This window comes from Bison bison, unplaced genomic scaffold, assembly GCF_000754665.1.
Source record: "Bison bison bison isolate TAMUID 2011002044 unplaced genomic scaffold, Bison_UMD1.0 scf7180017864289, whole genome shotgun sequence".
Lineage (NCBI taxonomy): Eukaryota > Metazoa > Chordata > Mammalia > Artiodactyla > Bovidae > Bison > Bison bison.
Genome location: NW_011494861.1, coordinates 21409245 through 21434420, shown reverse-complemented (window position 1 = coordinate 21434420; position 25176 = coordinate 21409245). Strand labels below are relative to the sequence as shown.

The 25176-nt window shown below is 36.6% G+C and overlaps 1 protein-coding gene across 3 annotated transcripts in view; it reads right to left on the bottom strand.

Annotated features, from left to right (window-relative positions):
* The window catches only part of CEP350 (centrosomal protein 350kDa), a 133732-nt gene extending 114728 nt beyond the window's left edge, over nucleotides 1-19004 (bottom strand). For 2 of the 3 annotated variants that reach the window (XM_010850163.1, XM_010850165.1), the window contains exons 1-6: nucleotides 18387-19003; nucleotides 17320-17366; nucleotides 13840-13954; nucleotides 12850-13009; nucleotides 7947-8569; nucleotides 3710-3823 (exon numbers count right to left, since the gene is read on the bottom strand). In XM_010850163.1, the coding sequence (XP_010848465.1) occupies nucleotides 3710-3823; nucleotides 7947-8569; nucleotides 12850-13009; nucleotides 13840-13954; nucleotides 17320-17366; nucleotides 18387-18459 (1132 nt within the window). In that variant the 5' untranslated portion in view covers nucleotides 18460-19003. Of the gene's footprint in view, nucleotides 1-3709; nucleotides 3824-7946; nucleotides 8570-12849; nucleotides 13010-13839; nucleotides 13955-17319; nucleotides 17367-18386 lie in introns of all 3 variants that reach the window. The other variant, XM_010850164.1, reaches the window with a different exon arrangement.
* Nucleotides 19005-25176: the final 6172 nt, after the last annotated feature.

Sequence of the window (25176 nt, the reverse complement as noted above, 5' to 3'; positions counted from 1 at the left end):
ATTGGGGGCAGGAGGAGAAGGGGACGACAGAGGATGAGATGGCTGGATGGCATCACTGACTCGATGGACGTGAGTTTGGGTGAACTCTGGGAGTTGGTGATGGACAGGGAGGCCTGGTGTGCTGCGATTCATCGGGTCGCAAAGAGTCGGAAGCGACTGATCTGATCTGATCTGATCTGATGATTAGGCTAGTGAAATATGTCAAATTATTTCACATATAAACTATGCTCACTAATTTTTAAATTCCAATCTGCAGAAATAAACTGACTATACACATAAACTTGAAAATTAATCTCAACCACAGATCTGGATAAATGTACTTTAAACATATATAGAGCTCTGCATTCTGAGCAAAGAAGTTAAGTGTGATTCAAAGGCCCTGAGGCACAAGCATACTTAGTGTCTAAGAAATAGCAAGGAAATCAATGTGAATGAAGTGAAGAAAGAGAAAAGCAATAAGAGTTAGGGTCAAAAGACATGACTGAGGGCCAGATTACATAGGGCTTTACAGGTCATTGTGAGAACTTCAGGTTTTACTCAAGAATAGGATGAGAAATTGAGCAAAGGAGTGACATGACCTAAATGTTATTTTAATAAGCTTACTCTGATAGCTATGATGAGAACAGATTCATTAGAAGAAGAGCAGAAGCAGGGTAACCAGTTAGAAGGCTACTGCAGTAATCCAGCCAGGAGACTGACAGTGGATGGCTTGAACCTAGGTGGTAGGTGAAGGTGATTATATTTTAGAGGTATTTCAGACAATTTAGATATAAGGTATGAGAGAAACAGAGGGGTCAAGGATGACCAAGGATTTGGGACCTGAATAATCAGAAGGACAAGATTTACTCTCCAGTAAGATGGAGAGACTACCAGAGGAATAAGTTTAAGGGGTGTACCATGACCTCATTTAGTTAGCTAGCTCCATTTTTGGATATATTAAGCTTAAGAAATTTATTATACATCCAGGGGGAGGTGCAGAGTTAGCAGGTGGATATGAATCTGAATTCAGAGAAGTCTGGTCAGAGACATAAATGTGGGAATCATCAGCAGAAAATATTTAAAGTACTGAAACTCTATGAGCTTGCCTAGTTTGTATATGGATAAACAAAAAATTTAAAAAACAATAAAGGAAAAAGACGGAGAAGGCGATGGCACCCCACTCCAGTACTCTTGCCTGGAAAATCCCATGGACAGGAGGAGCCTGGTAGGCTGCAGTTCATGGGGTCGCTCAGAGTCGGACAGGACTGAGCAACTTCACTTTCACTTTTCACCTTCATGCATTGGAGAAGGAAATGGCAACCCACTCCAGTATTCTTGCCTGGAGAATCCCAGGGACCAGGGAGCCTGGTGGGCTGCCGTCTATGGGGTCGCACAGAGTCGGACACGACTGAAGCGACTTAGCAGCAGCAGCAGCGGCCAAGGAAAAAGAAAGGGATGGAAGAGAAAAGAAAAACGAAAAAAGAAAAACAATGAGAAACACAGATCCAAGCACAGGGACCAGGACATGCCAATATTCAGAGATCAGATAGTTGATTAAGGAAAAAAAAGAACAAAAAAGAGCAGATAAACTTGGGAGGAAAACTAAACACTTATGGTATCATAGATAAGATTCCAAGTGAAGAATTTCAAAGATGAAGTGATTAGTGATATCCAACATTTCTGAGAGAGACTTTATTTTGGGGGCTCTAAAATCACTGCAGATGGTGACAGCAGCCATGAAATTAAAAGACACTGGCTCCTTGGAAGGAAAGCTATGACCAACCTAGACTGCATATTAAAAAGCAGAGACATTACTTTACCTACAAAGGTCTGTCTAGTCAAAGCTATGGTTTTTCCAGTAGTCATCTATGGATGTGAGAGTTGGACCATAAAGAAAGCTGAGTGCCGAAAAATTGATGTTTCTGAACTGTGGTGTTGGAGAAGACTCTTGACAGTCCCTTGGACTACAAGGAGATCCAACCAGTCCATCCTAAAAGAAATCATCCCTGAATATTCATTGGAAGGACTGATGCTGATGCTGAAACTCCAATACTTTGGCCACCTGATCCAAAGAACTGACTCATTTGAAAAGACCCTAATGCTGGGAAAGATTGAAGGCAGGAGAAGGGGACGACGGAGGATGAGATGGTTGGATGGCATCACCAACTTGATGGACGTGAGTTTGAGCAAGCTCTGAGAAAGCCTGGCATGCTGCAGTCCGTGGGGTCGCAGAGTTGGACACGACTGAGCGACTGAACTGAACTGAATGTTTCTGAGAGATCAAGCAGGATAACAAATGAGAATTACACACTGGATTTAGTGATGTGGAAGTCACTGATGACCTTGGTAACAGCAGTCCACAGAGAAGTAGGAGCAAAAACCTAACAGAAAGGATTCAAGAGTAAAATGGAGGAGAAAAATTGGAGACTATGAAGATAAAGCAACTTTCTGAAGCTTCACTGTAAATAAAAGGAGAGAAATAAAGCAGAGTAGGGCCAAAAGAGGGGTTCTTTTATGATGGCCCAGATAACAGCATGTTATCAAACACTATGTTGATGGGCATGACCTCATAGAGAGGGAAAACTTGATAATGGAAAAGAGAAAACAGGGCTGTAGTAATGTCCTTAAATACACTAGAGCAACTGGAATTTAATACAGAAGTAGATGGGTTTTGTTTAAGACAGAAGCAGCGGGAGAGTTGACCCACCGAAACAAAAGAGAAGGCAGACTATAATAGGCAGACCTCTTTAAGAGTTCTTTGGCATACATCATTCCACTAGTCTACTGATACTGTTCTATGAAGCATATTACCATTCCCATTTTACAAATGAGAAAACCAAGGAAGAGAGTTTATGTAACACAGATAGTATGAAAAACTAATTAAGTGGCAGAGCCAGAATTTGAATCCTTGTAAACTAATTCCAAAATCTCGCTCTTAACTATTACATTATATTTCCTTTTTATATGAGAAAAAATTTCTGAAGATATTGTTTCAAAAATAACAGTAGGAAAATTGGACTGGACTGTGAATGCCATAATATTTATTAGCAGAGTCTCTACTAGGGCTTACCAGAAAATTTTCAGGCTTCAGAGTCAGACTGAGTTGGTTTTAAACCTTGGCTTCAATTCTTAACTGCTCTATGCAACCATGGGAAAATTACTCCTTGACCTTACACTTCCTCAACAGCAAAACATTTAGGAGACTAAATGTTGGGCAGCATCTTGCCCCAAATCATACAAGGTTTCAATATAGTAATATTATATGTATGATCTTCCTATTTTCCTCTTCGAGTCTTCCATAAGTTCCTCTATTTTCAATCCTCTAACACACATTATTCCCTTCTGATAATGTTCATTTTTCTTCCTGCTTTTTGCCCTCATAGTATCTTATCTGCTGCCCACCAAATTACTGACCATTTCAAAGATCTCAGAGGGCTACTAAACTTCAACTAGACTCCTATGTTTCCTTCAAATCAGACAAGCCCACTCAGAACATCCCTTAGTTTAAAAATAGCCTAGTTTCTGTCTTTTCAGCTATATATGCTAATTTAACCCTGGAGCAAAGCCTAGAAGCTAAGAGTCTTGTGACTGATAATATCACCACTTAAGTATACCATGCATTTAGAAATGGGAAATAACTTTAGTTTGGTGACAATTTTATGTTTCAGCATTGCAGCTTAGGTAGTATGCATGATAAAACACTGAAAACCTAGGAACACTCTACTCTCACCTGCAAAGTGAAGTGCTAAGTCACGATACAGTTCTCTACTCATGTTTTGAAACTCAGCCTCCTGCCACACTTTCCCATCAGGTGTTCGAATCTTGGTCTCTGAAGGATTGAAGCCTAATATATAACCAACAATACAAAACATCCTTATCAATACTGCATTCAAAGTTTTGTTATATTATTAACTTAAAGTGAAATAAATTAATATACTATAAAATTCACTCTTCTAAAGTGTACAACTCCCTGCTTTTTAGGATATTCAGATAGTTACACAACTATCACCACCATCTAATTCTAGAGCATTTCATCACCCTGAAAAGTAACCCTGTAACCATTAGCAGTTGCTCCCCACACTACTCCCTCTATTCCCTGCCAAATACTCAACTATTTTCTATCTTTACAGATTTGCCTATTATGGACATTTCCATATAAATAGAATCCTACAATGTGTGGCCTTTTGTGTCTGGCTTTTCACTTAGCTTTTATTGTTGAATGATACTCCATTGTACAGATATATCAATGTTTGCTTATCCATTTACCAGTTGATGAACATCTGGGCTGTTTTCTACTTCTTGGCTATTATGAATAATGTCGTTATAAACATATATGCACAAGGATGTGTGTAAATATACCTTTTTCAATTCCCTTGGGTAGTATATCTAGGCGGAGAAGGCAATGGCACCCCACTCCAGTACTTTTGCCTAAAAATCCCATGGACGGAGGAGCCTGGTAGGCTGGTCCATGGGGTCGAGAAGAGTCAGACACGACTGAGCGACTTCCCTTTCACTTTTCACTTTCATGCATTGGAGAAGGAAATGGCAACCCACTCCAGTGTTCTTGCCTGGAGAATCCCAGGGACGGGGGAGCCTGGTGGGCTGCTGTCTATGGGGTGGAAAAGAGTCGGACACGACTGAAGCGACTTAGCAGCAGCAGCAGCAGTATATCTAGGAGTGGAATTGCTGGGTCATATGGTAACTCTTACGCTGAACTTGTTGAGGAACTATCAAAATGTTTTCTAAAGAAGCTGCACCATTTTACATTTTTACCAGCAATTTCTCCATATCCTCACTTGTTATTGTCTTTTTTATTATAGTCACCCTCATAGGTATAAAATGGTATCTCATTGTGGTTTTAATTTGTGCATCCCTAATAATTAAACGTTGAACAGCTTTATAAGCTTTTAAAAGAGGAATGCGTCATTAGCTACCACATAATGTGTTAACAAGTGCTGTTTGGAAAAGTAAGCTTCAGTTAGACAAAGCAATATACATTTGTTCAAAAAGACTAGAAATGGAGAAGCACCAAATTAAATGATAAAAGAATGTCAATCATAAATTATGGATATCCGAGAAAGAAACTACCTTTTCAAGTCTGAGGAGAAACAACAATAATCACACTTTTCTGATTTTGCCTATGGCTGAACAAATGGACAAGCTTCTGTCTACGCAGGCAAAATCAGACAACCAAAGTGTGGAAAACAGTTGCTTAAAACATACTTGTTCTATTTCTTAACAAACATTACACATGTGCTATTTCCTAGAAATTATCATTCTAGTTTCCTACTTCAAATTTATCACTTATTCCTTAAGAAATATACTAAACTTAAAATGTCACTTTGCAAAAAAAGATGAAGTAATGAATATGGATGATAACCAGAATAGTAAAAAGATCTGTATTTTCAAATGGGCTCAACTTACCAAAGAATTGCCACTAAATATTTTGTAAAAATTAAATCAATTTAATGGAGTCAAAAATTGGTAAAAGCACTTTAAAAGTGCTAGATAAAATGTTACTGGTAAAATAATTACATGTCTAATAAGAAGTACTCTATTCAGCTCTTAAGACAACAGCATAAGCTTAATTTCACCTGAAATTTGTACCACAGGACACATACAACTATGCTTATAGCTATATAAACAAAAAGTTTATAAAGTGTTTAGTCTATTGCAAACTACAGTTTATAACAAGAAAGTGTGGCAATTCCATGTAAACCTATCTTCCTCCCAACATTTCTTACCCTCGTTCCATCTCTCTACATTCAACCTTATCACTTTTCTCTTCTCTTCCCTTCAGGAAACATTTATCTTTATGGGAGCCTTTCTTTATATTTGCATCTTTACTTATAAGTCAACTTTAAGCAGCTTTCAGTATCTACATCAGTTTCTCTTTCTGTTCCCCAGTTTTTATTTCCATTCTCTTTGTGTACATTTTTCTTACTAATTGAATTTATTGAATAGAATAAAATATTTACTGTGCATTTGTGTCCAAGACACTGTACTAAGTTTTGAAATAAAATAAGATGATCAATGAAGGCTTAATCTTCTTGGGCATTTAAACCAGAAAGAAAAAGATATGTAAACCACTAAGTATAAAACAATGAAAGAACCACTGTGTTCACTACTTCAAATTTTAAACATATACACACATAAATGTAATGTGTTTAGAATGGGTTTCATATACTAACAACTATATAAAAAGACAAAGAAAAATCTCCTCCTCTCTCTCTTTTCTCTCTCTCTTTCATTTGTGTAAGAGAATATTATCTCTGGAATGGTACATAAATTGTTAACACAAGTAACCTCCAGAAAGGGGACCAGGTGACTGGAGCACAAGAATGATACAGCTTTTCAATGTATGTCTTTTTCATCTTTTCAACTGCAAATCAAGTGAATTTACTAAGTATTTAAACAAATGAAATTAAAATGTCACTTTAGAATACAGTATATTAAGATACTTTTAATTTACACTAACAAAAAGTTAGCAGAAAAACAGTTCTTCACTGGTGGAAAAGATAAATCCACTGCTCAGGATGCCACTGGAAACCATATTCTGTTATGATTTCTGAAATGAATACTATATTTCATTAGTTAACCTCATAAAAGTTACATTCATAATATATTTTAATATGGAAACTAAAGTATTAAAACTAGTAATAAAAGGAATATACAAAATCTAGTCACAACTCAAAGTCATACTTAAGATTTTCACTCTGATTCTTTAAGGTTGCTTTCTTTCTTAATTTTTAGATTTTTACAAATTATTAAATAGAACACAGATTCAAATCAACCATCTTAACTCTGCCTTAGTGGAAGAACTTTTGAAACCGCAGACTTTGACTTCTAGAATGAACAAAGCTTAAAGGTACAATCTGCATTTAATGGGTCTGATATAAATATAGCCAAAGTTTTATATAATCACTATCTTAGAACCAGCCAGAACTTCTGACCCCATCATTTGCTAATTGCTCTGTCAGCAATGTGGACAATTTCTACATGGCACACAAACAACTAGAAGGATAAGAAAGAATTTTATTAAGGGAACTACCCACAATTTTATCATAAATTGTCTAGAATTAAATGCTACTTATCTATCTTTAATTCATAATGAATATTACTAGCAAAACATATCACAAAAAAACTGATAAACTGTTCAAACTATAGATAGTTAAGTTTGTTCTGTTAAAATTAACAGAATAAACCAATCTTGATTATATTTTGATTGTCATACATTTATAAATACTGAACTTGAAAAAATATCTGCAAAAGAAAGGCCAGAATGGTAGGAACTTTAAGACCAAAGTCTAACCTCATCAATGAATCAAAATTTTACATGGATGACCCTGACCCTGTGAAAATAATTTCAGGAACATAAAAATGCAAAACCACCATATATAAAAACTTGAGTTAGGCTGAAAGCAGAAATTCTCTCTGAAAAGCATCTTCTCAATGGAAATCTGATTTATTGTTTTCTTAAACATGGAGAAAACCCCTGTCAAAATTCTAAGGTTAATAAAAGAGGATCAAAATGTCAGTGCCAAGATATTCTGTAACCAAATATTTACTAGCAGTGATTGAAGTATTTTTCAAACATTGCTTTTAAAAGAATTTCTAATAACAATAGAAATACAATGACAGAGTAAGAGCAATATTCTTTCAGTTCTCTGAAATTTTATACTTATTTTTATATTTTATTTATATATATTTTATTTTAAAATTTATACTAATTTTTATTTTCTCTTTTGTACAACTTATTAAAGGTTCATATGGGAAGTCTCAAACTAAAAGAACCTCTTGAAGGATCTAAGTCTGCATTTTTAGCATGCACTTTGAATTAATTTTTTTATGCACTTGATTTGAGAATCACCCCCTATTCTAAATGATCCTCTCTACTCCAATACACCCTAGGGAAACAAGGAGACAAGGAGGCAGGAAAAGAGAAGATGTAAACACTGATTACAAACCTTTATATGTTGGAGCAGGTGGAGCTGTTGCCACTTTCCTGACTTTCGCTGTCACTGAGCTATCAACATTAACAACCATTACCGGATGGTCAATATGACCCAGGTTCTGGCCCTGGCCATTTGTTTCTTCTGAGTGTTCCCATTGTTTTCTAATCCGCTCCTTGAGTTTTTCCAGTTTGACATCATGTTGTCGTCGCTTTAGGATATCTAATCTTTGGGAAGTACAAGTACTAGTAGAAGACGGAGAAGAGTCAGTTAACCGTAACACTTTTGAATCAATATTATGGCCCATGGTACACACAGAAGACTTCAAAGTGTTCTCATTTCCTTTTGTTCTATTAGGTTTTTCTTCATCACTTCTCATGGCAGCTGCCACCTTAATCAAACATTCAGAATTTTGCAACGCATCAATTGTTGGTCGATCATTTAAAAACCTAACAACTGTATCATCAACGGCAGATGATTGGGAGCTCTCAAAATCACAACAAAGTATATTCCGATCTTCTTGACTGCACATCAACCGGTTCCCACTCTGAGGCTTCTCTTCATTAACATCCACACAATATACGTGCTTTGACTCTAAATGGCTGGGGCTTATACTGGATGGTGTGCCATGGACTTCCCTATTATTAAAAAATAATAAGCTTTAAATAAAGAATACAAAAACCAATACAAACTGAGTGGAGAACTCTAAACATTAGAGACCCCAAAACTTAGACACTCTAGTAGGTTAGAAATAATTCAGTGCTCAATGCCTCCTGGGTATCAAAGGTTAGATTATGGCAAATAATCTAAATCATAATGTGCATATTATAAAACTATGCAAAAGATGCATGCAGAGATTTCCTTAAGAACCCCAGAAAGCAGAAATACAATCTGACTTTGGATATTCACTTGACACTTACTACCAAAATGTACATTTTACTTCTCCATAAAATCTTAAGAACTAGGGGGAAAAGTTCTCAAATTCTGGCATTTCACATATATAACTTCTAAATAGTGTACGAAATTAACAGATTGGGAGTAGAAATAAAGTGGAAGTACAATAAACATTCACCTCCAGATAAACGTGGTTAGTAAAGTTAAATCTCTCTGAACTACAGACAACTTTTTTGGCAGCTTCAAGTTATGTAAAGCATGTCTAGAAATTCCAGAGTAGGCAAAGAAGACTGGACACAGCCAAAGCATGCATCACAAAGTCCATATTCTCTACTCACAAAAACACTAGCAAAAGTATTCCTTCAGAAACTATTTTGATTTTACGTATCATTCTAGTAAGTTATATTTTAGAAACAGAAGCAGTTATTAAAAGGGAGATTAATGAAGACAAGCCTCAGCAGTAGGAAGAAGACATGAAAAGCTACCCAACAAAATTATAGGAACAGACATAACAATCATCTGGACCCCCAAGTTCCGAAAGAGTAGACATTTGCCACATGTGGCAATTGAGCACTAGAATGTGCTTAATCCAAACTGAGATGTGCTGTAATGTAAACTACATACCAGATTTTTAAAAATTAAAAAATAAAGACCGTAAAACATCTTTGGGTGTGTGCATATGACTACTAAAAATATTTAAATTACGTATGTGTGGTTCACTTTAATGGTGCCATTGTATATACTGACCTAAATCTTTCAGTTTAGGCATAAAACTCTAAATATCACAAAAATTATTAAAGTCATGACTCTATTACAGCAAAATATGGTTAATTTTGCAGCTATCATGAGTACACAAGTGTGTGCATTTCTCTAAAGAGACAGTCTATAGCTTTTATCAGATTCTCACTGGGGTCCATGACTCAAAAAACATTAGACCCTCTTCTAAGAGGCTGATTATTAAATAAGACGGGGGCTGAGAACTGAGTTCTGCAGCTTTCACTAGAGATCAAGACTAAATTCAATTATTTTCACTATCTCAACCAGACTGCAACAACTCACTGTTTAAATGATTAAGGTCTAAAATCAGCACATGCAGAGAATAAAACAGGAATCCCTGGTGGCTCAGCGGTAAAGAACCCACCTGCCAATGCAGGAGATGTGGTTCTATGCCTGGGTCGGGAAGATGCCTTGGAGAAGAAATGGCAACCTACTCCACTATTCCTGCCTGGGAAATCCCACAGAGAAGCCTAGCAAGCTACAGTCCATGGGATCGCAAAAAGTCAGATACAACTTAGCGACTAAACAACAGAGAATAAAATAAAGTATAAAATGGTAGGTTACCTACATGTCTTAATCGTTAAGGGAAAGAAAATTAACTAAAAAAAGTAAAGTAGGGACTGCCCTTGTAGTCCAATGGCTAAGACTCTGCACTCCCAATGAAGGAGGCCAGGTTCAGGGAACTAGATCCCACATGCTGCAACTAAAGATCTCAGCACGCCACAACTAAGACCCAGCAGAGCCAAATTAGATAGACCAAAATAAATGAACTTTAAAAAAAAAAAAAAAGTAATTTCACACATTCTTTCACTCACTCACTCATTAAATATCTACTATGAATAAGGATGTTCACTATGCAATTCTTTCAACTTTTCTATAAATATGAAAATTGTCGTAATAAAATGCTGGAAAAAATATCTATAGAATACTTAGTTAAATAACAAGCATTAAGATGATTTGGGAATGAGACAGATTTGTAGTTTTACATAAAGTAATGTAATGGGTACACATTTAATCAAAATATAATGCAGCATGAAAATGCTCCAACAGAGGAAGCACAGGTGGTACTAAGTCGCTTCAGTCTTGTCCGACTCCTTATGACCCTATGGACTACAGCCTGCCAGGCTCCTCTGTCCATAGGATTCTCCAGGCAAGAATACTGAAGAGGGTTGCCATGCCCTCCTCCAGGGGATCTTCCTGACCCAGGGATCGAACCTGAGTCTCTTCTGTCCCCTGCATTAGGAAGCAGGTTCTTTACCACTAGTGCCACCTGGGAAGCACAGAGGAAGGTCTGAATAAGCTAGGGAATGAAATGGGGTAGAAACAGATACAGCAGTGTTTCATACAGAAGGTGATAAAAGCTGAGTTTTAGATGATGAATGGAGCTGGCCAGGTGGAGGGTGTTCTATTCACAGCTATCCTATGGATATTTGTTTCTTTTCTTAAAATACACATAATTTACACAATTTTAAATGTGAGGTAGTATTATTTGCAGAAAGAATATTAGAATAGAAATAGTAATTTAGTTTCAATTCTGATAGTGATTATGTTTCTAGGCATCTCATTATTCTTTTAAATTTTCCCTTTCTCCTTTTTCTAAACTATGCACTTGTACCCAGATTAAGTCCCTGGCCTTTTCTCTATTTATTTTTTTCACTTTTATCACTTCAATGCTACTGACAACTCCCATATTTATATTCGTAGCACTGACTTTTCCACACACATTCCTACCCAAACATCCAACTGCCTACTGAATATTTTCACCTAGATATTTCAAAATTGCATCAAATGGAACACACTGAAAATCAAACCCATAATTTACCTCTGCATGCTTGTGTGCTAAGTTGCTTGTGTCCAATTCTTTGTGACCCTATGGACTGTAGCCCACCTGGCTCCTCTGTCCACGGGATTCCCCAGGCAAAAATACTGGAGTGAGTTGCCATGCCCTCCTCCAGGGGATCCTCCCGACCCAGGGAACGAACCCACATCACCCGCAGCTCCTGCATTACAGGCAGATTCTTTACCGCTGAGCCACTGGGGAAGCATAATTCACCTTCATCATCCAAATTTTTTATCTCAAATATAAGATGTAAGAGTTGGACCATAAAGAAGGTTGAGCACTGAAGAACTGATGCTTTTGAACTGTGGTGCTAGAGACTACTCTTTTGAGAGTCCCTTGGACAACAAGGAGATCAAACCAGTCAATTCTAAAGGAAATCAACCCTAAATATTCATTGGAAGGACTGATGCTGAATGCCACCTGATGTGAAGAACCAACTCATTGGAAAAGATCCTGATGCTGGGAAAGATTGAGGGAAAGAGGAGAATGGGGCAACAGAGGATGAGATTGTTGGAAGGCATGACTGAATCAATGGACATGAGGTTGAGCAAACTTGGGGAGATAGTGAAGGACAGGGAAGCCTGGCATGATGCAGTTGATAAAGTCACAAAGAGTCAGACATGACTTAGCAACTGAACAAGAGCAAATATAAAAACTAAGTATTTCTAAGCACCATCATTAAAAACTCCTTGCTTTACTGATTGATACTTTAAAATACTAAAAAATGATTATAAATGAAACAACAAACTATAAGTTTCAGTGTCTATTACTTAATACTATTTGCTATCCTAACAGCAAGAACATATTTCTATCAGTAGTTAAAACGTCCCTCAAATACAAAACTCTTTAATCTTATCTGGTAAATATCCTAAATTAGCTAACAAAAATGCAAAGCATTTTATACTATTCATATATTAAAATTCATTCATCAATCTTGAACATCTAACTAAATTGTTAAAAGGAACCACTGGCAACACAAACAATAAACCAACTCACATTCTCAGAAGAAAGAAATTTTAGGTAACTGATTAATGCTAGCCCCCTCCAACTCAAAAAAGAGAAGAAAACTAAACTATGTGAAGACCACTGTGTAGAACATCCAATCTGAGATATAAGGGAGAAGAAAGCCATACTTCCAGAAACCGAATAATTTGTGTGCAGGAAGCATATTACAATGGAGTGGTCTGGAGTAAATATTACTACTTCTCCCCAAATATTCAATCTGTAAAAGAACAGAAAGTTAGCATTTCATAAAAGATTTTGCTTTACCTTTTTGGAAAATGGAAAAGGTAATACTACTAGATTCAGAGTGTGATGAAAAACTGAGAAAATAAACTATAATATTAGTACAAATACTATAGGTTAACTCTATAGATAATTAAAAAAAAAAAAGAAACCCACACTAACCTGTAAGAAACCAAAGGGTCACGAAACTCCACACGATTAATTTTTTTTACATTACTCTCCAGGGTGGTAGCTCTGAGAGGACTACGAGATTTCTCTTTTCGTGATTTAGAAAATTTGGAGGCTGGAGCATTAACCCAAGAATCATCTAGGTATCTACCATCTGAAGAAAAAGGAAATCTATGAAAACATATGATATAAAATACAACTGTCTCTGAACGTGGCTAGCATTTAAGAAAATAACTTAGGTATCTTATTGTTTCTGGACTCTCAAGCTGAATACCATACAAGTAGATTAAAAAAAAATTCAGGTTCTATTATTACAGTAACTCAATCTATAGAGAAAGACTGCATTCTAAGCAAACAACACCAAGTGAAATTCTAAATAAAAAATTCCTTTTGTCAAAGGCTCTCACTTCAAAAAAGATGCACCAGCTAAAACCCAAGACTCACAGATTATAAAAAAGAATCATAGTTTCAGTTAATCTGCAGGTTTATTTCACTAATTATGCAACCACAAAATTAAATATATAAAAGGTAACCAAAGAAAATATTGACAGTGTCAATTTATGATAGTATTTGTAAGATAAATATTCTAATTTTGATCAGAAATCCCAACCAAAAAAACAAAAGTCTTAAGTCAACTAAATTTCAAACTAAAATACCTGTAATTTTTCTTTTTTAAAAAGGACATATATAACCCTAAAGGCTCAAAATCAAATTCTCACTAACAAATGAAAACTCACTGCCAAAGGTGATGCTGTAGTGCTAAGTCCCTGATCAAAAGATGGAGAAAACGTCGTCTACAGTCACTGAACATGAGGCTGCTTCGTAACTACTCAGTACCAAAGGAAAAGAACTAAATGCTGATGAAGCACCTAGTCTCTGACAAAAGAACAAGGAAATACATGGGACTATATGGAGAAATTAAACCAAAACGCCAAAAATTCATATTTAATATATTTATATCTTTGGAAGTCACCTCATACATACCTTTTCTACTAATTTTTCTGGTAGCACTTGCAGAAGATTTCTTGGTATCCATGACAGAATCAAACACAGCTGTACTTGTAGGGGCTACTTCCAATTTGTTTTCAATGTGTCTCAGCTAAAGTTTAAACACCATCAAAACAAATAGGTTAATTCTATTCTAAACCAGCTACCATCAATTTAATTACTTATATTATCCAACAACTTTCTCCAAAGCAGAAAAAACTTAGGAATGCTTTATTTTAACTAAAAACAATATAGTTTTTCTATTATTTACTACTTAAGCAATTGGCCAATGCTGCCCAAATTTGGACACAAAAATAAAAATGTCTATAGAATACCAAGAGTTTTCCATTTGACCTGTTGACTACTTTTTTAATTGTTGAGTTTTTTAAAAGCAGTAAATTTTCTGACATTGTATGCTGCATATCATTATGCTACATATATTTTCTGCATTTCTACATATTTTATGTGTTTTATATGCAAAAGTGAGGAAAGAACAATTCCTCGAGACTAAAATTTAGGATTTAAATAGCCACAACTTTTTATCATTTTATATCTACAAAATAAGTTTTACAATAAGGACAAAGTTAATAAGATAAAATTCAGGTTTCCAGGCACTACAGTTGACTTTTGATATAACCACCAATGATTTTAAAAAGTATTTTCTCCTAAATGCTTACAGGAGAAAATGTGAAGAAAACAAGAAAGTAGAAAAAAATAAAATTAATCAAAATTCCAAATTCCACCACAAAGAAATAAAAGCTTTGTGTAAAATTCTGATTTATCTTCTTTCATATTTTAGCAGTGCAATGTACTCACAAAACTGGAATAATCCTTTATATATTAATAATTCTATATCAGACTGTTCCCCCATTTATATTATGAACCACTGATCACCCCTAAAAATTATTTTTAAAACCCAATAATTTTTTTTTAAAAACTATTAACAATTCAGCTCTAAGTTAGTTTACCTCTAAATTTAATATGGGATAAAAATTATTCTTACATTATAAATGTACAATGCTCACAGAGAATATATGCTGATTGCTACATTCATGGACCCAAAATCTGACTCTGCATTATGACCAAATCTAGGTTATCAGATTGACTTTCAAATCAGTTCAAAAGATTATAGGACAGAAAATATCAAGTTTATACTATTAAAAAACAGATGACTTGAATTCTGGTAGAATACAAAACAAATAAGACAAATATATAAATATATATACATACACACACGCACACACATATATAAGGTTGGTGCAAACATAATTACAGTTCAGACTGTGACTTTTTAAAACTAATTTTATTGATTTATTTTTGTCTGTCCTGGGTCTTCATTGCTGTGTGGACTTGAGTCTCTAGTTGCAGAGAGCGGGGGCCACTCTCTAGTTGTGGTGTGTCGGCTTCTCATTGCGGTGGCTTCTCTTGTTGGGAAGCACAAGTTCTAGGGCATAAGGGCTTCAGTAGTCGTGGTTTCCAGGCTCTTGAACTCAGCTATTGTGCTCTGCAGCATGTGGAATCTTTGTGGATCAGGGATCAAACCTGTGTCTCCTGCATTGGCAAGTGAATTCTTTACCACTGACACAACAGGGCAGCCCTCAGACTGCAAATTTTAAATCATTATAACTAGGCTTAAACACATCTTTATTAATCAAAATAGGAACCATTACAATCAACACATTTTTGCCAATGAGAAGTTTATTTCTGTAGCATAAAAATTTGTGCTTCAGGATTCAACAAACTCCTAAGAAGTATTTTCTGCATCCTGCTGGCTGTGGAAGCATTTTCCCTGCAAAAAGTTGTTGAGATACTGAGGAAGTAGTAGTTGGTTGGCAAGAGATCAGGTAAATATCTGGATGAGGCAAAACTTTGTAGCCCAATTTGTTCAACTTTTGAAGTGCTGGTTGTGCAACATGCAGTTGGGTGCTGTCATGGAGAAAAATTAGGCCCTTTCTGTTAACCAATACTGGCTGCAGGTGTTGCAATTTGGGGTGCATCTCATCGATTTTCTGAGCATACTTCTCAGAGGTAGTGGTTTCACTGGGATTCAGAAAGCTGCAGTGGATGAGACGGGCAGCAGACCACCACACAGTGACAAGAACCTTTTACTGGTGCAAGTCTGGCTTAGGGTGGTGCTTTGGAGCTGCTTCTCGGTGCAACCACTCGGCTAGTTGTCACTGGTTGTCATATAAAATCTACTTTTCGTCGCATGGCACAATCCGATTGAGAAATGGATTCTCAATCAGAAATACAACTGATGTTGCATAGAATAAGAGAAGACACTTCAAAATGACGATTTTTTGGACTTCTAGTCAGCTCACGAGGCATCCACTTATACAGCCTTTTCACCTTTCCAATTTGCTTCAAATGCTGCACGACTGTAGAATGGTCAACACTGAGTTCTTTAGCAACTTGTCGCACAGTTATATAAGGATCAATTCGATGATGGCTCTCAATTAGTCGTGTTAATTTCTGATGGCCGTCCACTATGCTCTTTTATCTTCAAGCTTCTTGTTTCCTTTTCAGAACTTCTTGAACTACCACTACACTGTACATTTGTTAGCAGTTCTTGGTCCAAAAGCACTGTTATTGTCAGTTGTCTCTGTTGCATCAAATGACCCATTTTGAACTCGAATAAGAAAATCACTCAAATCTGCTTTTTGTCTAACATAATTTCCATAGTCTAAAAAAAATATAAAATAAGCAGCAAGTAATTTAAGTCTTTAGCAAAAAAAAAAACATAAAGTGAGAAATGCACGTTAAAATGATGTATAACATAACCACATTTAGAGTGTATTCCAATATCAAATGGCAAATTTCAATAATGCAAAAACCACAATTACTTTTGTACCAACCTAATATATATTAGAAGAGCAATTTGCCTAGAGAGCAAATGAAAAAGAAAAGAAAAAGGTCTCTCTTTAAAGAGCTATGTATCACTTGACAAATCTGGATTCCTAAACTCCAGACAAGACTGGACTGAATATAAATGAGAACGGTGGCACATAATCATCCTTCTTCAGCAGTACTAAGAGAAAACAACCTGTTACTGCCACAAAAAACTAGCAGGTGACTCACAGTCCACTCAAACAAAAGCTGTCCCTTTCATTTCTGCTCTATGAGCTTCCTACATAGACACATTCCTAACTTCTCTAATAAATTCTACATTTTAAAACTTCATCTCAACATATCAACTGAGTAAATTTATTAAAGCAGAATAAATAACACAACATAGTTTAATAATTTATATGCCATAGTGCTAATGTTTCTGATACTTAAAGTAATGTCCTAATTACTACTTTACTATCTAATAGTTGTCACTAACGTTAATTTTGTAACATAGTATGTAACTTTTCATATTGAAAAGTTTAACTATTTTCTCATAAAAAAAGCACTATAGAAAAGAATTTTAATCTACTCAATCATAACAGAAAATTTTAAACTAGAAGGAAATAAATGGAACCTATAATTACTTACAGCAGCCTTGGTCTGAGAAAGTGCATCCCATGGTGCGGTTATATCTGCTGGGCAACATTAATATTTACTGAATTAGGATCTCTGAAGTGGACCTTGAAATCTGCATTTTAATAAGCTCCTAAATGCACTCAAAAGTTTGAGAACCACTTTATTAGGCAGAACTGTTCTCCAGCAAGCGCTTTATTACATTGAGCCAAAACATGATTCTTCTCCCATCCTGTAAAGCCTAGCTTCCCAATACATGGTTTAGAGCTGTATTAGGCACTGATCCCCCTAGGACACTGATCCCATAGGACAACTAGACTAACACCCCCATCTACATTTCCAACAATAAGCAGTATCCTCAGTTTATCCCAATGAGCTGAACAAATACACTGTTAAGTACCATACTGCATTTCGTATTATGATATGAAAAGATCAGAAAACTACTCCAGACTTCAACCTACTAGTAGAAACAAAGGTAACATCTATTCATTCTTTTAGACAATAGCCCTTCAAAGAGTATATATTCAAACAGTCTATATATTTCCCGAGTCAGCCTTCTCTAGGATAAATATTTTCATCTTCTCTAAATGCTCCTCATGTGACATGATTTCCAGGTCCCTCACGAACCCAATTATCTTGCTCCAGATGTACACATTTGTCAAAGTCCCTCAAAATAATCAAGTCCTAAATTAAAGTTACCCCCATGCATCACTAAAAACAAGAAGTTCAATGAGACTATAACTTTTTAATCTGTGCACTACAGGTCTACATCGGGAGCTATATAGTATCATTTATTGACATTAAGTCAGAATTTATTGTAAAATATTATATATAACTAATTTTACATATACTGATTCTTTTTAAAAAAAGAATGTATTGCTTTACAAGACAGTTTACTATTGTGTGCCTCTGAAGGTAAAGTACATCGTATATTTAAAATGAAACTGAATTTTAAAAAGCATTTATCCATTTGTTATAAATCAAAGGATATGGGTATTTTCATTTACTGAATAGCCCAAAATCTTAGGCACAGGACCTAAACAAAGCATTAAGTTCAGTTAAAAAAAAAAAACAAATCATACCTTGAATAGTATCCGTGCTTTGAGAGTTCCTTGGATTTGGTAAAGGCACCTCTTTTGATTTGCTGCTCCTCATCCTGCCAATTTACCTGCAATCACATCATCAGCATTCACTGAAAATCAACATTATAATATCAGTGAAGAAAATGCCCTATCTTGCCTTTTGTGAAAGTCAAAAAAGAATTTTGTCATCTCTAAAAGTTATCTTTATATTCTCTTAAGAGTTCCTGATAATTTAGTAACTTAATTTTTGCTTGGAAAGCTAAACCATTAAAAATTATATCATAACCACCTCACACAAACTAGGATAGCTACTATCAAACCAAACAACAAACAAAAGTGTTAATGAAGATGTGAAGAAACTGTAACTCTTGTGCACTGTTTGTTGGAATGTAAAATGGTACACCTGCTATGGAAAATAGCTCAGTAGCCCCTCAAAAATTTAAAGGAAAACTATCATATGGTCCAGCACAGAAGAATTGAAAGCAGGGGCTTGAAGAGATATTTGTTCACAGCACTGCTCACAACAGTCAAAAGACGAAAGCAACCAAAGTGTCCATAAACAAATGAAAAAATAAGTAAAATGTAGTGTGGTGGCTCAGACGGTAAAAGCGTCTGCTTGCAGTGCGGGAGAACCGGGTTCAGTCCCTGGGTGCGAAGAGCCCCTGGAGAAGGAAATGGCAACTTACTCCAGTACTCTTGCCTGGAAAATTCCATGGATGGAGGAATCTCGTAGGCTAGAGTCCACGGGGTCCTAAAGAGTCGGACACGACTGAGCGACTTCACTTTCACTTTCAGGATACACATAAAACATTATTATTCAGTCTTAAAGAAGGGGGATATTTTGACATATGCTACAATAAATGAAACTTGAGAACATTATGCTAAGTGAAATAAGCCAGTTACAAAGACAAATACTATATGATTCCACTTATATGAGATACCCAGAATAGTCCAAATCATAGGAAGGGAAAGTAAAATAGCGACTGTCAGGGGCTGGGGGAAGGGGAAAATAGGAAGCTATTGTCTAATGGGTATAGAGTTTCATTTTTGCAAGATGAAAGGAGTTCTAGAGATGGATGGTTACTATGACTTGCATAATAGTAATAGTGTATTTAGTACCACTAAACTGAATCCTGGAAAATGGTTAACATGGTAAATTTTATGTTACATGTATCTCACCACAAAACACAAATTAAAAAGGGGAAAAAAGTATATAATGACTCAAAGAGAAAGATCATGATCTACTTACGCTAACTAAACAGACTGATGACAAAATTCTGTTGTAAAAGTCACATAAAAACACAGTTTGGAAAATGTAGAAGGGGAAAACTCATTCCTGCTCTCCAAATCTTAACACAATCATTAAGATCCCTTCTGTTCTTTATACTTTTTTTTTTTGATTGAATTAGGTTCCTTAATTTATTGTTTTGAGCTTGTCTTTTTTTTTGTTAAACTTTACAAATTGTATTAGTTTTGCCTAACATCAAAATGAATCTGCCACAGGTATACATGTGTTCCCCATCCTGAACCCTCCTCCCTCCTCCCTCCCCATACCATCCCTCTGGGTGGTCCCAGTGCACTAGCCCCAAGCATCCAGTATCATGCATCGAACGTGGACTGGCAACTCGTTTCATACATGATATCATACATGTTTCAATGCCATTCTCCCAAATCTTCCCACCCTCTCCCTCTGCAACAGAGTCCAACTGTAATCACTATAATTTCAATTTTGTGTCTTATTTAAATGCTAGACATTTGAAGTGGGTTTTAGAATATATCCACAAATTCTTTGATACTCCTTTCTTCAAGAAGTGGAGCTTAGTTTTCTTCTCATTGGATGTAGGCTGGACTTAGTGGTTTACTTTTAACAAATCAAATGTGGTAGAAATGATGTGTGACTTTCAAAACTAAGTCACAAAAGGCACTGCCTGTTCTCTCTCAAGGATCCAGCTGCCATGTCATAAGGACAGTCAAGCAACCCTATGAAGAGATCCATGTGGCAAAAAAAACTTAGGGTTCCTGCCTATAGCCATATGAATGAGCCATCCTGGAAGTAATCCAACAAGAGTTTATCAATACAATAATATGACTCATTTTCTCTATGATAAATAACACTGTAATGAAAATAGCTATATATATGAATGTTTGCTCATTTGGATTATTCAACAAGAACAGGATCTACAAAGTATGCAAAAACTGAACTAAAGAATATATAGAACATGCTACTCTAGAGATCCAATGTTGAACTGTTTTCCAATTTACAATAATACGAGCTGATCAGTTTTATTAATATATTTTAGTATTAACTATGCTTTTTACTTTTGTTGATTATTAAGGAATATTAATTATATTCCTTTTAGGGAAGAAAATGGCTTTTTAAAAACTTTTTATTTTGTATTGGGGTACAGCTTTTGTATTGGGGTACATTAACAATGTTTTGATAGTTTTAGGTGAACAGCGAAGGGACTCAGCCATACATATGCATGTATCCATTCTCCCCCAAACTGCCCCCCAATCCAGGCAGCCACATAGCATTGAGCAGAGTTCTATACAGTAGGTCCTTGTTGGTTATCCACTTTAAATAAAGCAGTGTATGTGTCCATCTGGGCTTCCCAGGGGGCGCTAGTAAAGAATCCGTCTGCCAATGAAGGAGACACGAGAGACATGGGTTTGATCCCTAGGTCAGGAAGATCCCTGGAGGAGGGCATGGCAACACTCTCTGGTAATCTTGCCTAGATAATCCCATGAACAGAGGAGCCTGGCAGGCAGAGAGTCAGACACACAACTGAGGCAACGTAGCGCACACACACTACCAAACTACCTATCTATCCAAACTACCAATCTATCTCTTCTTTCCCCCATCCTTCCCCTGGGCAACCATAAGTTTGTCCTCTAAATCTGTGAGTCTGTTTCTGTTTTGTAAGTAAGTTCATTTGTACCAGAAAAAGGTTTCTTTAATTTCAATTTAGTAGATTGCTTGAAGGAGTAAACACTCTGCCATGGAACTTAATTTTAGATCCTCATTTGTGAACTATCTTTTCTTGTTCTTTGCCCACTAAACTACCAGGATATTAAAGTTTTTCTTATTGATTTGCTGAGTTCTTACATTATACTACTACTACTACTACTAAGCCGCTTCAGTCGTGTCCAACTCTGTGCGACCCCATAGACAGCAGCCCACCAGGCTCCCCCGTCCCTGAGATTCTCCAGGCAAGAACACTGGAGTGGGTTGCCATTTCCTTCTCCAATGCATGAAAGTGGAAAGTGAAAGTGAAGTCGCTCAGTCATGTCTGACTCTTAGCAACCCCATGGACTGCAGCCTACCAGGCTCCTCCATCCATGGGATTTTCGAGGCAAAAGTACTGGAGTAGGGTGCCATCTTACATTATAAATAGTATATTAAACCTTTGTCATATTTGATAAAAATAATTTTCTTCAATGTCTGTAAAGGCAGTTCAATATTGTAATTATTAAAGACTCTAATTTACGTAAAAAAGGAAAAGCCTACCTACTAAGTCCAAACATGAAAAACTAAAGGTATAATTAATTTTTAAGAGTGTTACTTTTACCTATAATAAACAATCCTGATTTATAAACTTCTTAGGAAAAACTTCAAAAAGGTTCCAAAAATAAAAATTTTCTAAAACTAAAATTTTCATAGGTTATACAATATGATTCTAAGAAAAGTCAATCTAGATGTTTAAAAATAGAATAGTAAAAATTTTAAATCAATAAATATGCCAATAGTTAAAGTTACTCTAACCAGAGTTAGAATCAGAGCTACCAACATAGTTAGAAAAATAAACTCACTTCACTGTCCTTCTCATAAAGATACTTTTGGTCTAGTTAAGTGTCAAATGATAACTAAACAAACATGTGGCTGCTGCTGCTGCTGCTACTGCTGCTAAATCGCTTCAGTCGTGTCCAACTCTGTGCCACCCCATAGACGGCAGCCCACCAGGCTCCCCCGTCCATGGCATTTTCCAGGCAAGAACACTGGAGTGGGTTGCCATTGCCTTCTCCAATGCATGAAAGTGAAAAATTAAAGTAAAAGTCGCTCAGTCGTGTCTGACTCTTAGCGACCACATGGACTACGGACCACCAGGCTCCTCTGTTCATGGGATTTTCCAGGCAAGCGTGCTGGAGTGGGTTGCCATTGCCTTCTCCGAAACAAACATGAGCTATTTTATATCACTAAATCATCTGTCAATGACTAGACAAAACTTTTCTTTGAGCAGACCTCATTTTAAAATAAACGCTAAAATACATAATAATGATCAATTTTCTAATGGGAAGCAGAAACAGATTAAATAATCAAAACCTGCATATACATCCAAAATCTCTATGCTTAAGAGCTAATGCCGATAAAGCTGAGACAATGGAGATTAGCAAAAAGAAATGAATCTGCTTCAGGGACATCCCCGGTGGTCCAGTGGTTAAGAATCAGCCTTCCAAAGCAGGGGATACAGGTTCGATCCCTGGTCAGGGAACTAAGATCCCACATGCTGCAGAGCAATTAAGCCTGTGCACCACAACTAGAGAATGCCCCCATGCTCTAGGGCCCATGCTCTACAAATAGAGAAGCCTCTGCACACAGCAACTGGAGAAAGGCTGTGTGCCACAACAAAGAGTGCAGCCAAGGAAAAAAAAAAAAAAAAGAATCTATCTGCTTTAAAATAACAGCCCTATTAATAATCATCTTCAAAAGCAGTAACTAAATACAAAGAGTGTGACATTTACAGAAATCTCACCCTGTAAATACACTGCAGTATATTCACCACCTAACAAATGAGAATGAACTAATCACAACTACATACAACCACACAGTTGAGCATCACAAACGTGTTAAGTGAAGAATGCCAGAAACTAGTGTACACACTGTATACATTTTATAAAACATCAAACAGGCAGAATTAATCTACTCTGTTAGAACTGACAATGGTCATTATTTATGCTTTCTTTTTTCCTTATGTATGCTTTTGGCAGGAGGGTGACAAAAATTGGAGCAAGGAAGTGCTTGAGGTACTAATAATATTGTTTACTGATTTGGCAAAATCAAATATACAAAAAAGATCTTCATGACCAAGATAATCACGATGGTGCGATCACTCACCTAGAGCCAGACATCCTGGAATGTGAAGTCAAGTGGGCCTTAGAAAGCATCGCGATGAACAAAGCTAGTGGAGGTCGTGGAATTCCAGTTGAGCTCTTTCCAATTCTAAAAGATGATGCTGTGAAAGTGCTGCACTCAATATGCCAGCACATTTGGAAAACTCAGCAGTGGCCACAGGACTGGAAAAGGGCAGTTTTCATTCCAATCCCAAAGAAAGGCCACGCCAAAGAATGCTCAAACTACCACACAATTGCATTCATCACACACACTAGCAAAGTAATGCTCAAAATTCTCCAAGCCAGGCTTCAGCAATATGTGAACCGTGAACTTCCTGATGTTCAAGCTGGTTTTAGAAAAGTCAGAGGAACCAGAGATCAAACTGCCAACATCTGTTGGATCATCAAAAAAAAAGCAAGAGTTCCAGAAAAACATCTATTTCTGCTTTATTGACTATGCCAAGGCCTTTGACTGTGTGGATCACGATAAACTGGAAAATTCTTAAAGAGATGGGAATACCAGGCCACCTGACCTGCCTCTTGAGAAACCTATATGCAGGTCAAGAAGCAACAGTTAGAACTGGACATGGAACAACAGACTGGTTCCAAATAGGAAAAGGAGTACATCAAGGCTGTATATTGTCACCCTGCTTATTTAACTTCTATGCAGAGTACATCATGAGAAATGCTAGACTGGATGAAGCACAAGCTGGAATCAAGATTGCTGGGCAAAATACCAATAACCTCAGATATGCAAATGACACCAGCCTTATGGCAGAAAGTGAAGAGGAACTAAAGAGCCTCTTGATGAAAGTGAAAGAGGAGAGTGAAAAAGTTGGCTTACAGCTTCAACATTCAGAAAACAAAGATCATGGCATCTGGTCCCATCACTTCATGGCAAATAGATGGGGAAACAATGGAAACTGTGAGAGACTTTATTTTTTCGGGCTCCAAAATCACTGCAGACAGTGACTACAGTCACAAAATAAAAAGACACTAACTCCTTGGAAGAAAAGCTATGACCAACCTAGACAGCATAATAAAAAGAGACATTACCAACAAAGGTCCATCTAGTCAAGGCTATGGTTTTTCCAGCAGTTATGTATGGACATGAATGTTGGACTATAAGAGGGCTGAGCACCAAAGAATTGATGCTTTTGAACTGTGGTGTTGGAGAAGACTCTTGAGCATCCCTTCCATCCTAAAGGAAACCAGTCCTGTTCATTGGAAGGACTGATGTTGAAGCTGAAACTCCAATTCTTTGGCCACTTGATGCGAAGAACTGACTCATTTGAAAAGACCCTGATGCTGGGAAAGATTGGGGGTGGGAGAAGAAGGGGACGACAGAGGATGAGATGGTTGGATGGCACCACCTACTCAATGGACATGAGTTTGAGTAAGCTCCAGGAGTTGGTGATGGACAGAGAAGCCTGGTGTGCTGCAGTCCATGGGGTTGCAAGGAGTCGAACACAACTGAGCAACTGAACTGAACTGATTTGGGTGCTGACTTTTTGGGTGTGTTCAGTTTGTAAGACTTCACCAAACTGTACATTCATATACTTTTTCAATATATATTAAACTTCAGTTAAAAGTATTTTCTTTTTTCTTTAAATTTTTACTAGTGTATAGCAGTCCATGGGGGTCGCTAAGAGTTGGGCACTACTGAACGACTTCACTTTCA